General features: G+C 45.3%; 1 protein-coding gene across 2 annotated transcripts; it reads right to left on the reverse strand.

Moving 5' to 3' along the window:
* Positions 1–694: 694 nt before the first annotated feature.
* Cd59 (CD59 molecule (CD59 blood group)) lies at positions 695–19726 on the reverse strand. 2 transcript variants are annotated; one of them, XM_038330552.1, is made up of 5 exons: positions 19583–19685; positions 16181–16251; positions 11397–11472; positions 3556–3657; positions 695–1950 (listed from the first exon to the last, which is right to left on the reverse strand). In XM_038330552.1, the coding sequence occupies exons 2-5, from the start codon at positions 16181–16183 to the stop codon at positions 1721–1723; spliced, it is 411 nt and encodes a 136-aa protein (XP_038186480.1). In that variant the 5' UTR covers positions 16184–16251; positions 19583–19685; the 3' UTR covers positions 695–1720. The 2 variants fall into 2 exon arrangements, with proteins under 2 accessions (XP_038186480.1, XP_038186481.1); XM_038330553.1 differs by lacking the exon at positions 16181–16251 and having other exon boundaries at positions 19583–19726.
* Positions 19727–20155: the final 429 nt, after the last annotated feature.

A 20155-nucleotide genomic window follows, 5' to 3' on the forward strand; every position in this document is an offset into this window, starting at 1 on the left:
AGATGGGAATGGCGGGCTGCTTCCCGCCACCCGGCTAGCTTTACCCGAAATAATTACACGGAAACTGTATTCATTTAAACACTGCCTGGCCCATTAGTTTCAGGCTCTTATTGGCTAACTCTCACATCTTGCTTTAACCTGTATTTAGTAATCTGTGTAGCACCACGAAGTGGTGGCTTACCTGGAAAGATCTTAACCTGCATCCATCTCAGAGAGGAGAGGCATGGCGACTGCCTGAGGCATCTGCCTCACTCTGCTTTCTTTCTCCCACAATTCTGTTCTGTTTACTCCGCCTACCTAATTTTCTGTCCTATTAAAGGGCCAAGGCAGTTTATTAACCAATGAAAGTAACACATAGACAGATGACCCTCCTCCATCAGTTAATAAAGAAATTCCTTCTTCCCCAAGGTCAGGTGGTGGCACTGAATACAGCTAAGATCTCAAGCTCAGGTGTGGTGAAATCTACGGATCTTGTGAGCCACTCTTCAGCATGTGCAGGGAAACGGCCTTCTCCTTCCTTAGGAAGGAGGCTTCCAAGGCCGGTGAGTAAAGTATGCTGCTGCTGTTCCTGAAAACGTCTAATGAACATCTCAAATGCCAGCCCCACAATCTGCTCCACTGTAACCATCCTTCGTGCATGTGCACATGAAGGGTCTTCCTGCTAGGTGACATCTGAAGTAAACACACCCCTCTGTCATATAGCACAGACTGTTTATTATTTCATTATGTGGAGCAAAGTCAAGATAATTTGCTTTTCTAAGAAAAAAATGAGAGGAAATAACTTTAAAACAACTTACATTTTTCTGATAAGTTAGGAAAGCCCATGCAAAATTTAGAGATGTGGAAAACCTCAAACTGTAGTCACTAGTACTTCTACAAAAAGAACAGGCAGACTTTTTGTGTTTCCTTCTTCATTTTTTTTGTTACTGTTTTTTTTTCTTTTACTTTTACTTTTCTTTCTTTTTTCTTTCTTTTTTTTTTTTTTTTTTGAGGCATAGTCTTACTATATAGTTCTGGGTGACCTGGAATTCACTATGTGGTCAGGCTGGCCTTGAACTTATGGCAATCCTCCTGCCTCTCCAGTGTCGAGATAATAGGCTTGAGCTGGGAGTATGGCTTCAGGGTACAGCACTTGCCTATAGCCTGCTCAAGGATCTGGGTTTCATTCCCAGCATTATTTTTTCTTTTTCAACAAATAAACAAACAAACAACATCACTGATCCTGATGGACAGCTCACATCTGGAATACTCACACACCAACTCAGGATCTGCAAAGGCTATGAAAGTATTTTATGAGTGTGACAGAATGATGAAAAGAATCCCCCTGGCTCGCTCACCCCTAAAGGTACTGACTGTACTTCTCAGCTATATTCTAGGAACCAGAGAGATATCCCTGAGGGTTGCCAAAAGCCAACTTACGCAGAAATAGAAAGCCAGTCCTCCCAAGAGCAGAGGAAGATTTGTATAACCTAAGGGAATTAGATCTACGAACTTCACCCTTAAACTTCAAGTGATTTTCCCTGTGTGCAGGGTGCTCCTCACACTGCTTAGTCCCTTCCTCTTATCCACGATATCCAAGTGAACTTTATTCTTTCCCAAAAGGCTCTAATGGAAATTATTGCTTTCCAAAAAGCAATAATGGAAAAAAATAACAGCTTTGGAGTGCCACAGCAGCAGCAAGAAGATAGAGAACGGAGGCGCTTCGGAGCTCAGTGATGACTTAGAAACACAGCTTCCAGATGGCTGCCAGAACCGAGGTCCCCAGCAACGCGGTCCTCCCAGATAAGGAGCTCGCCTCATCTCTTGCGCCGCTGCTTTCTTCTTTGAGCTTTTTGTTACACATGTCCAGCTGGCAGCATCTGTACTGGACATTGGCGAGGTCTAATCGGCTCAAAATGAACATGGAATTGCAATCCGAAAATTTCCAGCACTGCTGATAGATTTGCCTTCCTGTGGAGAGACACACACACACTAAGAAGCCACGCAGGTGCAGTTCTGAGCCTGCCATTCTGTCTTGGAGCACAGTCTATGGAAGAGAGAGATTTGGGCAGAAATAGGCATCCCAACTGGGGTGTAAAGGGAAACAAGAAAGTGATGGCACAAATGGAGAATTCCCCACAAAGCTAAAGTCTTGTCGGTCAGTGTGTGAGTTTGGGAGGGGGGAGGTTATAGGCAGTTCTATTTCTATTTATGAGGGAAACGGTGATATTTACTAAGATTTTAAATGGATGTTGCCTCTGGTCAATCAATTCTACTTTTACAGTGAAAGAAAAGAGACACAATACAATTTTAAAGAAAGCACTTAAAAAAACAAAATCTATTCATGAATCTGTTTACTGCATAGTTATATATAGAGAGAAAAACTACTTCATACCTATAAGGAGGACTAAGATCAAGAAAAATGAATGAAATAAAACATATTGAATGGAAAAATTTCAACATTATCAAAAAAGCAAAAATGGAATGATCATAGTTCTCATGGGGAGGATTACTACATTTTATACCCTCCTCCCCTCCCCCGTGGATTCAAATACTTTGAACACGAGGCCTATAATTCTGGCCACACTCCAGGAGTTTACATAAAAATTATCAGGTACCCCTATTTTTAAAACAAGGTACCTTTGATTGGTCCTTAATTGAAAGATTTTTTTTTTCTTCCTGGGAGAAAATACTGCTGAAGGCAGTTTTTATTCTTATCTCTTAGAAAGGGTTTATCAGACCAGACCATCCTGAGACGGCCACTGCTCTATACAGTTGTCACACACAGTTACCGAGCTTAGAGCTGCAGCCACGAACAGCAAAGGACAGCGGCTGGCTCTTCCCCGTCTACCATTTCCTAAGTTCTCTGTGGAGATTCTAGTTTAGCCAGCTTAGAAAAGCAGATGATATGGGCTTGTGCACATTATGCTCCTTCCCTGGCTCACAGACACCTTGTTCTTTGAGACCCCTCTCCAGCACCTGCAGTATCTTCTCGAATGACTAATTCTCCTGATCAGTCATGTGCAGTCGGACAGAGGTCTGCAGTCATTTGGGACAGGCAAACAGGCTGCAGTCAAAGTTCTGATCAAACCCTTTCTTTTTTTTTTTTTTTTTTTTTTCTTTTTGGTTTTTCGAGACAGGGTTTCTCTGTGGCTTTGGAGCCTGTCCTGGAACTAGCTCTTGTAGACCAGGCTGGCCTCGAACTCAGAGATCCGCCTGCCTCTGCCTCCCGAGTGCTGGGATTAAAGGCGTGCGCCACCACCGCCCGGCTTCAAACCCTTTCTTCATCTTGCATCCCTAACTAGGCTCCCAGAAGTTTGGGAGGCAAGCACACTATTGTCATTAAGAAGCCTGAGTTTTGGAATCAGATAAAATTCCCAAATTCATATCCTATGTTGTTGCCTGTTGTGTTATCTGAGCCTCCATTTTCTCATCTGTCACACAGGAAGGCTGCCCCAAGGGTCACGTGAGAAATGCTGTATTTGTAAAAAGTATATAGGAAATGCTTGGTGTACAGTACTTTGTGGCCAGCTGGTGGTGGCTAACAGCAGACGTTACTTGAGGAGGGGCCCTTACCGGACACAGCGATGAGGCAGGAATCTTGGTTAGGTGAACAAGTGATATTTGTTTTGCACGGGGAAACCGGGTCTAAACAGTTGTAGCATCTGAGGCTAACACCTAGAGTCAGAAACAAAGAAAGACTGTTGGGTTCTGTTAAACCAACAATGACTTAGGCAGACCTTACCAGTGAGCACAGGTTTGGATCAGCTTGTATTAATCTTTTGTTTGTTTGGAGGGTTTTTTTTTTTTTTTCAAGACAGGGTGTCTCAAGGCAGCCCTGGCTGTCCAAGAATTTGCTCTGTAGACCAGGCTGACCTTGAACTCACAAAGATCCACCTGCCTCTGCCTCCTGAGTGTGCACCGCAGCCACCACCACCTCCTGGCTTTCTTTTTTAATCAATATTTTGACTATTTCATACTTGCATACAATATATTGTAAGCACATTCTTCATACTGCCCTCTTGCCTCTCCCCAGAGAGTCCCCTCCCCACTTCCACTGTGGCTGACTTTCATTGTGGTGGTGGTGGGGTTCTTTTCCTACAGGACTGCCTGAGGCTCAGTCATGGTTAGGATTGACACAGTAACCATGTAAACTGGAAAGTTTGTGACTTTTGGGGGAAAAGAACAAAGAAAAAGCAACTCGGCAAGTCCATTTCGTTCTTTTTTTTCTTTTTCCCCCAAAAAGAGTATGGCAGAGTGCAAATCGGGCTAGCAAAAGCCCTCACCAAAATCACTTCCATCTTTTGCCCCAGTGTAGGCTGGCGGGAACTCAACTTCACAATGTGACACAATTGGTCAATCCAGCACAAAGGGGCAAGAAGGAGATTGGGGAAAAGAGGTCCCTTGTCAGCTGATAGGAAAACAACAACAAAATATGTTCCCCATACCAACCACCCAACTCCGTCAGAGGAAGCAGGTGGCCACTGATGCCCTTCACCTGGGGAAGGAAACCCCTGTTAAGTTTGAATCAGGGGCTAACTAGACAATGCTTCCTCTGGTCTTAACAGATACTAGCAGGCACCCCACCAGGAGGTTGTCCCAGGCTCCCTAGACAAGCCCCGCCCCAGACTTCCAGGGAAGAAAGGCTAAATCCAGGAGGAACAGAAAGGCCTCCAAGGGGTTTTTGGAGTTAATTCTGGGTTTCCCCCATTGCTCCAGGAAGCAATAGAGAGCAACTCCCTAGGGGCATGGATTCCAGGAAAATGACAATCGCCAAGGGGCTCAGAGCCCTCAGAGGTGAAAGGGCACACCCTCCCCCTCCAGCGAACGCCTCTGGGTGCATTTCCTCATACTTCACATCCATCTAGATTCCTTCCTCCTTTCTCCGCTGTTAGGTGGACACCCTGCTGGCATCCTTCTACGTGTTTGGAATCTCCAGCTTGGAGCCCCATTCCAGACCACCGGCAGCCCCCCCCCCTCCCTCCCCCAGCAGCATCTTCACTAGGAGCTATCATCTCCAAAGCCCAACCTCAGTACTCAAGGAGCAGCCCCCCACCTACATCCCCACTGGAGCTGCCTGCCTAAAGTCAGTCCCTCCTGGGACTGCTCAAGAGCACACCTAGAGGCTATATAAGACCTGGCCGCTATATCTGCCACGTGATTCCTCCCGCCCCCCAAGGGTCACCCAGGGGTGCTTTGCTTTGTTCATTAAACCTGGATTTGATTGCCTTATTACATCAGTGGTGGTGGAGTAACTGGGATTCAAAACCTATGATCCACAGAACAAGACACTCCTCCCTCCCCAAATTAAAACAAATGTTCTGGCTTTTCCAAGCCCTTTGAAGGTCCCCCTCTGCCTTCAGACCCTGCCACACCTCTGACATTAAATAAATCACATTTGAGACCGTTCAATACTGTGAACCACAGTTCCTAAAAAAGCTGGAGGCTTAACTGAGTCTTCTTTGGAGCTGATTAACTGAGCTTCAAGGACTGTGAAGAATTGGAATGTGACTGTCCAGAATCAAATTCCTTGGAGTCTTTCTTAGTCCTCTTAGCCATTTATGGCCCCACTCTGTACAGTCTGTGACCGTTAGGTAAATTGTTTGGAATGTACAGACTGAACACTGGATTCTAGCCAACCAGAAGGCTATAAATACAGCCAGAGAGCACCTGAAGTCTCTAACAGAGGTCCCCACTTGGCTTTAACCCATCTTCCTAATGTTTCCACCAGTTTACTCCAATAGCATCTTGATTTATGACTTTCTTGGTTCTGTTACTACAAAATCTCATCAAACTGCTTCCACGTTGGAATGGAATTTGGGGTAACCTCATGGTCACTCATATTTACCTCCAAAATAAACTATCTCTTATCCCCTTTGAGATGAGAATAGTGGTTCCAAGGATAGCCCAAACTACATGGTACCCCCTCCATAAAATCAAACAAAAACTCCCTCTAGCTGTACATCCAGCTGGGAAGCTTCCTCTCAGCCTTGCACTGGAAGGCGATAGTCTGCATGGAAAGACAGTGGCTGGAAACTGTCCAGAGAACCCCTCACCGTCCCATGAGGGTCTCACAAGCAGAACTGTATTCTATGGGTGGGTGGATAATCAGTACTTGTTGGTGTGAAGAGACATTTTCAAAGGTAAAAATCTCTTCAGATTCCTACTTTCAGTTGAACATTTACAACTAACTGATTTGGGGATGGGCAATACTAAACCATAAACAAAATGTTATTCCCCCCAAAGCATTATTCCACTCATTAGCAGCCAGATATTATACACTGATAGGCAGCTATTATGTTGTGGATTTTTGTCAATCAAAATTTTGTAGAAATTTGTTTCCTCCCTTTTATTTATGTGAGTTTGCAGAGTGTATTCAATTCTTTGCTTCCCGGCGTGTAAAGCCTAAAGTATTTGTAATCTGGCCACTTACAGAAAATGTTTAGTGACCCCTGGAATAGCAAATCATCAATGAACTGCTTCCTGCTAGGACGGACCCAGGGTCAGAAGTATACAAATAACACAAGACAACAGTGTACATTACTCTGGATTGGGCAGCCAGTCATAGCAGAGACATTAAGCCCGGTTCCCTAATTCAAAGACAGAAAACAGCAGTTCTGCTGCTCTAGTTCTGACTGTTGGGAGCTAAGAGTTAACCTCTCTGGCTCACTTCTCCTTCTTCAATTTTATTCCACGATGGCAGAGATGACAGTCAGCATATGTGAAAAAAGCCAGGCAAGAATCAGCAAGGAATCCTCTCAGTTCGGGTGGGTGTGGATGTATGCCCTTCCCCCGTGCTGGAGAAAATGGTCTTCCAGTCACAAGGCTTCTACCATGACGTCAGCACTTTGTAGCACCCACTTACAATCTCATGGAAGGATGCGTGGTTATGTCATGATGAAACCCAGTGTGGTTGACCTTTAGTCCTAAGACCAATGCTTCTGTTTAGAAACAAGCAGATGTTTCTAAAAGTTGAGCTCTTCACTTGGGAGTCTGGCAAGGAAGCAAGCTCTCTGTAGTACAGCGTAAGCCTTCACAGGTGTGACGGGGCATTTGATCTGACAAGGTTCCAGTTCAACCCCCTGAAACGTCAGTAACAACAAAACAAAACTTATCCCTTCTCTGCTCTGTTTGTAGAGGACAAGCCCAGTGCCTGGAAAGAGAGGTCAAGCGACTACTGAAGGACACTCAGCCACAGAGCAACAGAGCCAAAGTGGGGCCCCAAGTCTGCAGGCAGAACTCCATCAAACATTTCTGTAGTGTCAGCGTGAGGGGCCTAAGGATGTCATTTCTCTACAGTCCCTTTTTTTTTTTTTTTTTTTTTTTTTTTACAGTCCCTTTTTTTGTATCTTCTATAGAGATACATACGTACAAGAAGCGAAGAAGGGGAGAGGGAGGTGTTGGGCTAGCCTGGTTATTTGAGGGCGAGTTTATAAGCCCACCCACAGAAGTGGCTAGAACCCGGGTTCATGTGGCTTAGTGACAACACTTTAGGTGGAGAGGACAAGGCCGATGCCACACTGGGAACTTCCGTAGGGCAGACATATCCAACCAGTGTTCCGATGGCCGTGCACCTATATACCAGGCCCTTCAGAAGACTGGTATGAATAGCAGGCCCATTTAGCTACTGACAGACATGACGAATGTCACATGAAGAACATTTCAGTAACAGAGCTTAGACTCTAACCGAGACTATCAGCCGAGAGACTTTCTACCTTCGCCGAGCTGGGGAAATAAACAATGTACACTGTAAGAGAGGGCAGGCCGTAAGTCAGTGGGTGACTGCTGCTGAGCCTGGACAGGGGACTTGACCCTCGGGGCCACTTCTTGCCCTAGTTCCAGGAGAGAGTTAACCTGTACTAACTTGTAACAATAGATGTCAGGGACCATTTTCCTAAGGATAGATTTGTCAGGGACCATCGTCCTTACAGGGATAGCAGAAGTCATTACCCTAAGGATGTTTACGGAGATCCCACCCCACATCCCAACTATCTTGAGAGCTATCTGTTAACGGAACCCACCCCTTACTCCAATGCTAATGGATCACATGCTTCTTACCCCGGCAGAGTTCCTGCCTACCTACCTCCACCCCATTCAAGGGTATATAAGCTGTAACTTTCACCCCAATAAACGGAGACCTTGACAATAGAATCTTGCTTGGTCTCCATTTCTCTCTTCAGCCCATGTCTTGCAGGTTAGCACCCCTTCAGAGGACCCTGAATAGCTGATCCCGCCAAGCGGGGGGGGGGGGGGGGTGTTACAAATAGAAAAACCTGTACTACCTGATTTTCTTCATTACAAAAGGTTAAATGTCATTTCTTGCCTTTGACACAGGCTTATTACCAAGAAAATTCTCCTGAGGGCTTCCTAGGGTCTCTTAGACAATAGCAATTAAAAACCAGCTTTCTCAGCAGGGGGTGGGTGGGGGTAGTGCATGCCTTTAACTCGAGGTCAGCCTGGTCTATAGAGTTAGTTCAAGAACAGCCAGAACTATACAAAGAAATCCTGTCTCAAAAAACAAACAACAACAAAAAGCTTTCTATCTTTCTCTCCCTTTCTCCCCTACCTTTACCGTCACACCCAAATTCTCTGAGAAAAGGAATGAGGTATATCCCAGACTTGTCACAGGGCAGCTGCTCTAACGAAGCTCGCTCCCCTGACAACTGTAAACGACTGTGTCAGGCCACTGTAATGACAGGAAATGCGGTAGGAATAACAATTAAGAATGAACCATGACGTGGCAGAGGTGGGTCACATTACAGTGCGTCACAGCTGGGTACAGGAGGCGGGTATGGGATGTGGGGTGCGCTCCCATTCTCTGCACAGTCAACAGCCTCACTGACCTTTTGTACACTGTATAGGAACAAAGGCCTGCGGAGTTCCTGATATACCCGCCATGCGCACTCCAGCCCTGCAGGAACCTCCCCCTTCCTTCCTTCCTTCCTTCCTTCCTTCCTTCCTTCCTTCCTTCCTTCCTTCCTTCCTTCTTTCCTCTCTCCCTCTCTCTCTCTCTCTTTGTTTTATCGAGACAGGGTTTCTCTGTGTAACAGCCCTAGGTGTCCAGGAATTAGCTCTGTAGACCAGGCTGGCCTCGAACTCAAGGAGATCCGCCTGCCTCTGCCCCTCAAGTGCTGGGATTAAAGGCATGTGCCACAACAGCCCAGCCAAAACTTCTGTTTTCTAGTGCTCATTGTGTTGCTGGGTTTTCCATCTCAATCCCCATACTCCCTACCCCACTCCCAAAGCCAATAATGGCTAGGACGTTCTAAGAATATGATACGGGCAGAAAATAACCCTTGATCTTATAATAACACAAAGTGGGTGTTTCTTCTGTTACAGAAGCATAAAAACAGCTTTCTTCAGAGGCCAGTAGAAGGACACCCAGACATGGACGGTCTTCACGCATCCTACAGTGGCCCACACTGAGTGAAAACCAGGAATTCAGGTAGCAGATTGCAGTCACATTTTGACATGCTGCTTCCGGGTATTATTTCATGCATTCAAAATCCCTTGTGAGTATTATGTCATAAGTTCATAACCCTTGGCCTTGGGGGCCTCAATTGTGTCATTTGAAAAATGGAGATAAGTACATAATCTGTTAAGTTGGCAAGAAGGTTAGGTGAGTAAATACATGTCAGCTGCTTAGACTAAAGACAGGCGTGTGCTCGTGTAACATCTAGTTTATTTAGCTGTCGCTGCAACCATCATGACCACTATCTCGGTGGCACGGGAAAATGGTGTGGGGGGGGGGGAAGGAGGGGAAAGGACAGCACTCAGAAGGCTGACCTCACGGCCCTCACACTGAGGGCAAAAAGGCCTTGTGCACACAGATGACCAGTGGAAAAAACAGGAAAGTCAAGCCCACAGCTTATCTCTTCCGCGGAAAGAGGCGGCAGCTGCTCTTCCCGGAATGCCAGGAATGATGCAGTTTTACAACCTGGTGCTCCTTGGCTGTCTGCTGAGGCTGGCTCTGCCGCATCTCCCAGGATTTATGTTTTTACTTACGCAAGACCTTTTCCCCTAAGCTTTTAGACCATAAAATCCACTCTTCTGAGTGAGGTCACTTGTGCTTTACAACAGCCTAAGTGACTTCTGTGTTATCTGAGGGCCAGGCCAATCCTACTATCCACAGGTGTGTGTTTACCTGAAGCTCCCTAGACCCTAAATCTTGGGCACAATCTCTGAGTAAATGGCACCCATTCTTGCGAAAGAAGCCGGATGTACTTTGCAAGGAATCTCAATGTAAATTATATCTTAAATGGCTGTGTACTTGGGACTGAGTTAATTGTTAGCAGAATACTTTTTTCCCCAAAATTGTGCTGTGCTTAAATATGACTAAAGTAAACTGATCTGGGCCAGACTCTAGAAGTCTTTTTTTTTTTTTTTTTTTTTTTTTTTTTGGTTTTTCGAGACAGGGTTTCTCTGTAGCTTTGAAGCCTATCCTGGAACTAGCTCTTGTAGACCAGGCTGGTCTCGAACTCACAGAGATCCGCCTGCCTCTGCCTCCTGAGTGCTGGGATTAAAGGCGTGCACCACCACCGCCCGGCACTCTAGAAGTCTTGATCCAGCACCGGTTACAATAAAATCAGGCTGAGCCCAATTTCATTCTTGTTTCTTTTCGTGGATTTTTTTTTCCCTGCACGCTATAAAAGCCTGCAGGGGAATCACGACAATCGTGGGGGGTGGGGAAGGCAAAGGTGTTAGCATCCAACCTAGACTGCGGCTGCTACTTTCTTCTATAGAGGAAATAACCATGTTCCTCACTGGGAGCCCAACTGTGAACCCCAAAACCCAGGTGCCTCTACTCCAAAAGGATGGAAGGCTCCATTCTCTCTTCCCCAGGGAAGTTCAGGTTCTCAGGAGTGACAAAAGCCACACCTTCCACATCTGAGACAGCCTGGCTGCAGACTCAGGCTGTGAAACCTCTGCCCTTTGAGCCCTGTGAGGTGCCCCCACTTTACCTACCTCATCAGGGTCCCTACTACTTGCTCTCTGTCTGTATACCCATGGCATTAATAACCCTAATAAAGTCTTGTCCAAAAGGACAAGCTACCCTGTGCTCCCCTTCTACCCCACACCTGAGAGCTTTCAAAAAGGACTTGTGTAGCATTTTAAGGATGATACCTGCTGGAATCCCAGAGTAGTATGTAGTGGGCCAGGGAAATACCTGATCTCCACTCCTATTTAAAAAGAAAACAAACAACCAAACAAACAGCTCTGTAAGCCAGGATGGGCTTTAACTCAGGCAGATACCCCATGAAAGGCACCCCAAAGCATCAGAGTTGTCACAAGCACAAGAACCAAAGCCAGGCCTTGATGAGGGGCTGGAGGCCAGCGGCAGCAGCTCAGACTCCCAGAGGCCCAAGAAAAAGAAGCATCATGGGCAAGGGCAAGTCTAGAAGGTCTGGCTCACTTACCTGTGGAACAGAGGACAGCCAGAAGCAGGAGTGTGATGAGTTGCCTTTGAACTCTCATTGTGCCCATCCACCAAATCTGGAACAAACAAGAGTCATCACTGACTGACAGATACCTTCCAGCTACTTCCAAAACCACAAACTGGAGCCCAAGGAGGTCTTGGGAAAAGCACAGAAGAGGCATGAAACTTCCGCTGGAGCAAGGTGCATTAATGCAGGGCAGTTCTGAGTAAGGCTGTGCCGGTCCTCTCCTCTTGCTTCAAGACCTCAGCTTGTGATGAAATGTCCGTCTTGGGGAGATGAACAGCTATGTAGGAGTCAAAGGCTCAGGCAGGAACTCCACCCCACCCACATCGGACCCTTAAGAAACTTAGTTCATATAAGTCAGTGTTCACGGCCACACAGGGAATAAACCTATCCTCCACTGGGCCAAGGATGCTTAACTAGCATGCATAAGGCCGTGGGTTTGATACTCAGTACTGTTAAAAAAAAAATACTACCCTCTCCATAACCTCTGAGCCATCTCTCCAGCCCCTCCAACGAAAATGTGAGACAATTGATTCACGTGGTAACTACCCTGCCCATGCTGCTGGTTTTGCTAGAGTGCCTTTTCCCTAGGGCAGGCCACAAGGTGAGAGAGCCTAAGCCTCTAGAAGGCCTCAGAAAGCGCGAGCAGCAAAGCCTGTGTCTACATGGGGGCGCAGCTGCCTCTGCTCAGTGTCTCTTCACTTGAGGGAAGGAAGCAGCTCCCGGTAACGCTAATGGCTAAGCCCTCTCTATGTAAGCGACCACGTGGCTGGGAACAAGCAACAGGTGGAAGGGCAAGTGTGGAAATGCCTGCAACATTCCTTTCGCCCAATAAGGAAACCAAGGAACAGAAGGTTTCAAACCTTCCTACATGCCAATTTTTGGGAGCAGATTTAAGAAGTGTCATGATCCTCCTGTATATCTTGGGACCTACCTTGGCAGGGAGGTGGCAAGTCACTGAAACCACGGGGCTCTGCATGCTTTTCTTCTGAGACCACAGGCCAAGGCTCAGGCCTGGCAGACAGAGGGGGTTTGTGGTAGAGTAAACCACCTTTGTCTTGTGGAGTGTGTCATCAGCCTCACGTCTTCAAAGGCAGACTGCTGACCAAGGCCAGGGGAAGATCGAGAAACTAAAACAGGCAATTTCTACATTGCCCACGATAGAAACTGAACAGAGCCACCACGGGGAACGTGTATTTTCAAGGACAAACAGGGCCTGGCCCTTTCCTTCCTAGTAGAGAATACCTATTTCGTCAGTGTGCTGTCAGCTTCCTGGCTGGTTACTCATGCTTGGAGAATTCCGAGTGTAAAGGATGGCTTACAGACTCAGGTTAGGCAGGACTCGGGGCATGGAAAACTACTGAAAGGGAGCAAAGAGTGTTGACCGGAAGTCCTCAAATAGGTAACAGGGCCTCAGATGCCTTCTGAAAGTGAGGATCATCTGTGTCAGGCAATGGCAGACACAGGGGAGGAGGAAAGATGGTCCTACATCCCAAGGGCACTGGGAAGATATAAGCTTAGAGCTTCTAACACCAGAAAACGTCCTACAAAAAGGTACCCAACATAAACAACCCTGGGGAATACACACTGATGACAGAAGTTACAAAATAATCCCACACTAGTTCAGAATTATGTATAATAAAGGGTTATTTATTTATGGGTAGACTCACAGATCACTGTCCTAGACCACAGACCTCTGCACGAACAGGGAACAAGAACCGAAATCTTATAGTATAAGAGACCACGCCCAAGTGGCAAGTCAGAAAGTGGAAAAGCCATTGGCTTGAAGCTGCGTTGTAAATGCCTCCAATGTTGACAGTAACAGTTAAGTGAGATATAAACCCTCTATTCCTCCTGATCCTCTACTTTTCCCACCCCCACAAGTGCATTCTATAATGAACCAAGTATGTTTTTATACTCTGAAACCACAGGCAAATTTGCACACCACACGTTTCCTTTTTAATAGTCACAGATCATCATCTGTATTTTAATAACTCCATTTCAGAATCTCCCCCCCAAAAAAACCTCAATAAAAACTTTCTACAGTTTAACTGCAGAAAGGATCAAGGAAGTACTGTCAGCCCACATAAACAAGCACCATTTACAGGCTCTGTCCAGAGGACTCAACAAATCTTTTCTAAGCAAACCTTGACTTTTTAGTAGTAGTGGGTTTGCTCCTATGAACTACTGTAGCAACTTTGCTAAGATTCCAAGTGACATTTAGTTCTTCCAAAGAACATATTCCTGATTAATCGTCAAAGACAAGAGCCAACGGCAAGTCTTTCTCCTTTGAGTACAGACTTAATTATTAGAAACAGCTCGTGGCGGCACACACCTTTAATTCCAGCACTTGGTTGGCAGAGGCAGGTGGATCTCTCAGTTTTGAGGACAGCCTGATCTATGCAGAGAGTTCTAGGCCAGCCAGGGTTCACATAGTGAGAGCCTGTCTCAAAAACAATAAAAAAGAAAAAGACAGAAGCAGCCCAAAGTCATTCTGAATAAAACCCACAGAAGAAGGCTGGAGAGTCTGTTGGGAACAGCATTTAAGACTGTAGAAAACACAACTGCAGAAACTCTTAGATAGTAGAAACATTTTCCTGGGTAGAGAACTCATTAACTTGGTTCTAAGGTGATGTCTTTAATTTTTTGTTTGTTTTGTTTCATCAAAAGAAAAAGTCCAATTGTGAAAACCTTGGTCAAGAGAGTAAAAACTTAGGGTCATGCATGTCCGTAAGGAGATATGTAGATTATGATGCTGTCCCATGCTGCAGAATCAGGAACTAAGACACAAGCCAGTTGTGGCTACAGGGCTGAGGATACAGCTCAACTGTAGGGTACTGGTACAAAGGGGAGGAAAAGCTATAACTGTATTACTTTTCCCTTAAAAAGTATGCGCACACATACATACCTAATAATAAAATGTTTCTAATACCACATTAACTTTTCTGAAATGTTTCTAATACCACATTAACTTTTCTGAACATTTGAGAATGTGTTTATTGACAGAGTGATAAAATTAGGGGCTGTTTGCTTATAACTAGTTTTTTTTTAAACAAACAGAAAAGGCAATGATTATTTTAAATATACACTTTTGTACTTCATGTGTAGCTTCTTTTTATTTATCTATTACCCTGCCTGATCAGATATAAAACAAATATATACTAGCTTTCAAAATTGGCTACTTGAGACAAAGGACGTTTCATGTTTGCAGATGTGTGTGCATGCGTGCAATGCATGTATATAAGCTCCAATGTCTAGTCAGAAAACAGTTATTTAATCATTTTCATATAATTACGAAAGATGAGGACCAATTGATTTTCTAGTTTTCCTAAAAAGTGACACCATATTTTAATACCAATTTGTCTCCAATTTATACAACATCCAAACAATCAAATCCCTTATTTCAGTTTTTAATTTGTAAAGAGGTTAACAATCATTTTCCATGAGAATAAAATATAAATTTAAGACTTCAACAGGACCTGCTACCACAGGCCAGTGATCTTAGCTACTTGGGAGGCTCAGACAGGAAGAGGACAAATTCCAAGCCTGTCTGGACTAGAGTGAGTTGAGGAACAACAGAATACATTAGCAAAACCTTAGCTCAAAATTTTAAACAATCAAAAAAAAACAAAAACAAAGGAACAAACAAACAAAAACCCAAGCCCACAAAACAAAAAACAAACTAACAAAAAACAAAACATTTTTAAGAACTAAGGATATATCTTCCAGTGGCAGACTGCTTGCTGGACATGTCACACATGAGACCTGAGACTGGAGACCCTGAATTCAACCCTGGAAATACACGTGTGAGCATGCGCACGCCACACACACACACACACACACACACACACACACACACACTTTAAAAATTCAATGCAGACTAGAATGTCATGTAGCACTTTAAAAGACAGACATGTAGACTAATAAACAATCCTGGAATTTTCTCTGTCCTGGGCTGAGACCTGGCCTGGAAATTAATTATACTTTAAGTCAAGGCACTATAGTCAAAGCACTATACCTCTGAATTTCTTCCAGTGTATCAGAACAGAAAAACAGACAGCCATTGAAGCCAAGGGAAATGAAAGAGGAACCAGGGCTGTTCTGTAGAGTTTTCAACAGAGAGAGGTTATTCTATGTCTTTCCTAAGTCAGGATCCCTGGAAAGCTCTTTGGCAACTGAGCTACATCCTAGCCTGCATTTTAGACTTCCTAAACACACCATCCCTTACCTGCCTTGCTGATGTAGGATGTCCTTCTATATATGTATTGCTTTTATTGGTTACTGAATAAGCTGTTCTGGTCAAAGGTTTAGCAGAGTAAAGCCAGGCGGGAACTCCAAACAGAGATAAAGAGAGTAGGCGGAGTCAGGGAGATGCTATGCAGCTGCTGAAAGAAACTTACCAGGCCACAGGCTCATGGCGATATACACATTAATTAAAATACAAGAGTAGCCAGGAATATGCTTGACCAAACAGTGTTGAAATTAATAAAGTTTTTGTGTGATTATTCGGGTCCGAGTGGCCAGGAAACGAAAAGCAGTCTCCGCCAACACCTTGCCCACAAGCAGGTACCGCACAGTATCAGCATGTCAGAAAGCAATTCCTCTAATGTTCTCTGTCCCTGGGGAATGCTCACACAGTGGAAGTCATAGAGCAGACACTACAAGAGCCTTTCGAAGATGGTAAGAGGCTACAAACAAACAAAGCAAACAGGGACTGCAAGAAGGCTCAGCAGATAAAGGTGCCTGCTGCCAAGACTCACCATCTGAGCTCAGTCCCCACGGTCCATATGGTGGAAAAAGAAACCCAGCTCCTGAAAGTCATCCTCTGATCCTAAAGGTGCCATGGTACATTAATACAACAAATGAAGAGATCAATGTAACTTTAAAACTTTTAAAGAGGCAAAATCTAAAGATTGCTATACTAAACTTTTTCATTCTATAACAAATCCAACCTGACAATTACTTATACATTGCCATCCAAGGGAAACTAAAAGGGACAACAAGCTTCACTGACTAAGTTGCTGAAAATGTTTTGGGTAGCAAATACTTTTGCTATATTGGTAGACAGAAAATGCAGTGTGACTGTAATATGTAACACACACACACACACACACACACAAAGAATCTAGCTTCCCAAATACAAGTTTAAAGAAATATACATTTACTCATTTACTTACACGGACACAGACATGTAAGAATCAGGAGGAAGCACTTGTCATATTACATAATTATTTATGATGAGGTGCTCAAGGAATTTTCTGAGGGCATACTTACTACTGTGGAGTAGATTTGATCTCAGCTCTATAGCTCACATGTAGCACTTTAAGAGACAAACATGTAGACTAATAAACAATCCTGGAATTTTCTCTGTCCTGGGCTGAGACCTGGCCTGGAAATTAATTAGGTCAAGTGAGCAGATGTCTGGTGCGCTGGGCTACATAAAGAGGGCTTAAAAACTGGTTCTCAATTTCTTGGACCATGTAGCTCATGCAGAGGATAAGTAGATCACTGGACCTAGAGTCTGGGTGGGCCTAGTCTACAGCCCAACAGGAGTGGGGGAGCACTGTTCACAGTCCCCAAGTGCTGCGGATGTTCATAGAGACCACACTGGGAACCAAGAGGTGGCAGTGACCTAGCGCCAGGGTTGAAAGTGACTCTCTCAGCAGGGCTGTAAAATGAGCTGTTAGTGTTAATTAAATAATTAGAAATCTTTTGTTCTGCAGCCCATACCATTACACCACTTGATGCGACTTGTAACCAAACACAAGCCATTAAGCTTGATTGCTAGTTAACTTCTGTTTGGGGGGCAAATATAGGAGGCCAGGGCTAGTGCCTGCGCTCCTGACAAAACACTCCTTACAACAATAACATAGGATCTATGTAACCACTTCTTGCACTTACGCAACTAGAGTGAAGGCAGTCACCAAAGTAGCATCTCTTTCCATAAAAACATCCAGACCTTAACTCTAAAACCTGTGACGACAGGTGTGCTCTCTTGGTGACCTTCACTGACCCTAAGATTATGCGCTTTATTGTCAATGTCCCAGTGTAATCACAGGGTCCTCAGAAGGAAGAGGAAGGGAGCAGAACCTGTCAGACGCTGGAAAACAGAGGCAGAACATGAAGAGGGTAGGAAACATCTTACTGTTGCTAACTCTGCTCTGTTGGCTATGGCATACTCCTTAACTGACACCTCTCAGGGAAATCAGGTCGGGGTTCTCCAGTCACAAAGGCCTCCAGAAGGGAAGGAAGCCTGCCACCTTGTAGCTCAGTGTTGACCCTAGCCAGACACCCGACATAGGTGAGGGAACTGTAAGGTCTGTGTTGTCTTAAGCTATTTTTATTCACTTGGCAGCAATAAAAACTATTATAAAGCACATGATGGCATGTGCCTATAGTCCCAGCTACTTGGTTGGCTGAGGTGGGAAGATGACATGAATCCAAGAGTTTCGATCCATTTGGTCAATAAAACAAGACTCTAAATCCAAACAAACAAAAAGAACAAAAGCCCTAAGCCTGCTATAAGCAGCAGCCTCATTACTGGAAAATAGTGAGACAGCATTTTAAGCATAGATTTGAGCCTGGAACCATGAACATAGATGGAGATTGTAATTCAGCTTCCAAAATAAACGCAGCAAAAAACAACAACAACAAAAACAAACAAAAAACCACCAGGAGATTCTCTCCTCTCGCCCCTTTCCTTTTACAAACTAAGAAAGGAACCCAGAAGCAACACCACCCAGCCACAGTGATGAGAGATTTCAACAGCAGCAGTTTCCATAGGATTCACAGACAGTGTAGGCGCTGGGTGCAGTCGCAACACTTGGGAGACTGGGGCTGATGTACTTTAAGGCTAAGTATGTTATATAAAATAAACATTATCATTTTATAGCAAAGTTCAGAGAGCCAGAGGGATGGAATTACCTGTCCCAAGACAACAGGGTAGTCACAAAGTCACTTTGGAGGCATCTTGCTTGTACTTATCATCGTCTGGGAACTAAGTGGCTTAGTGTTAGCTGTCTCAAAGGCCTAAGGATTTTGTGTTCTTACAAGCTTGGACATGCAGTAGCTAAGCATGAAACAGACACCCAAAGATCCTTTACTCAGGAATTACATCAGCAGCTAGGGACAAAGAGCAAACCACCATCACAATGGGAAAGCCCCTCCCAGCCACCCAGAGGCCCTGGGTAAGCACCCCAGTGCTCTTAAAATTGCACAGGATTTCAGCTTCACCGACAGTGGTCTCCCTCTCTTTACAACCTGTTCCAGGACCTCAAATCCCTGGCTCATCCCGGTATTCCCAACCCTAAAATCTGTTTGATTTGGGTTTTTCTCTTTCAACCCACCCAGTGAAATGGAAGGTTTTCCATTTACAATAAAGTACATGACAAAAATTTCAGCTCCTTTGGTGCATGAGGCAACTCCCTCTTAGCCTCCCCAGACTGTTAACAGCAATGTTGTGATAGTTCTCATTGACATTCTGAGGTCTGTGTGTCAGCTACGGAGAAGGGGCTTTTAAAAGATGGCCCTGGGAGGGATTGAAGTCTCCTTAACAATAGCTGTTTTCCATATTCCCGGAGGCCAACCAGAGCTTTTCCGTGAGCAACCTTAGTGTTCAGTACCACCCTGTGAAGTAAGGCCTTCCCCTTTACTGATGAGAAAACAAGGTTAAATAGCTAGCTACGAACAAAAACAAATGGCACTCACTGCCTGAGGTTCTTTTCAAAGTCTGCCCTCAGACTGAAGGGTGGCACCGCCCCATGCACCAAAAATATCTGCTAAAGCAGTTTTAAATTTGGACCTCGACCAGAAAAAAGGCAGTCATAGGGGCTGAGGCTACCCCTCGGCTCCCCCGCCACTGCCTTATCTGAGCGGCGCGGTAGGGTGGAGTGGAGGGGCGTCCCCCGGGCAGGCGCCGAGGGAATGCCGAGCTCCTGAACCGTGCGTGGAAAGCAGAGTAGAGGCTTTCGGGAACCGGCCTGCGGCAGTGTATTTTATTATAATGAAGAAGGCCGGCGGAGCTACAAGCCGGGGTGAGAGGCCTCTCCAGAGAGAACAAGGACAGCTTACTGCGCCCTCAGCCCCTCAACGCATGCGCTCCCGAAGTACCCCCCACCTCTCACCCCAGGTCCTGCTACAGCCGACACTGTGCCCTTGCTTACCTGCCACCTCGCAGATCGGTAGACCCTGCCACCGCCGTTCCTTAGTGCTGGAGGTTTTTCTGCGTCGCAAGCACCTGGTCTCGGGCTCCGCCAGTCAGCTGAACAGCTACAGAGCTCCTCTGGCCACTCCCAAGAACTGATGGCCACACCCCCAGCCGCAACTCAGTCTTTGCCTCCTACAGAGGGAGCTCGGCGGCTAACTAGTACTAGATCCTCAAAACCCAAGCAACAGGAAAGGCATGAGTCTGTCTCCCTGATTCCTTGCCCTAAACGGCTTCTGATTTTTCCTATCTGAAAAAAGTCACTCCCCAAAATGATTTTGTGGCCATGTTTGCTAGCGCCCAGAGCTCTCTTTGCCCGTCGTGGGTATCTTTAGCTACGGAGTGTTTTGTTTGGAATCAAGACAAAATTCTGTGGAGCATTTGAAAACTTCTGTGGACTGAACAGGGACCAGAACTACCGCTTAGACCTTCCCGTGCAGGTGTAATATGAAGTTGCTACTTACCGATTGGAAAGAGTCACATCCAGTAAAGAAGCAAAAGGAACAATAGCTGAAAAAAGAGTAAACCTTCC

The sequence above is a fragment of the Arvicola amphibius genome, chromosome 5, assembly GCF_903992535.2.
Source record: "Arvicola amphibius chromosome 5, mArvAmp1.2, whole genome shotgun sequence".
In the NCBI taxonomy this organism is placed as follows: Eukaryota; Metazoa; Chordata; class Mammalia; order Rodentia; family Cricetidae; genus Arvicola; species Arvicola amphibius.

What these genes read in the sequence shown, in the direction of transcription:
- Cd59 (XM_038330552.1), bottom strand. An exon ending in GGCTGTCCTCTGTTCCACAG is followed by an intron (nt 3,658 to 11,396) that starts GTAAGTGAGCCA and finishes TTCTGACTCTAG; the next exon opens with GTGTTAGCCTCAGATGCTAC. An exon ending in CTGCCTCATCGCTGTGTCCG is followed by an intron (nt 1,951 to 3,555) that starts GTAAGGGCCCCT and finishes GTCTCTCCACAG; the next exon opens with GAAGGCAAATCTATCAGCAG.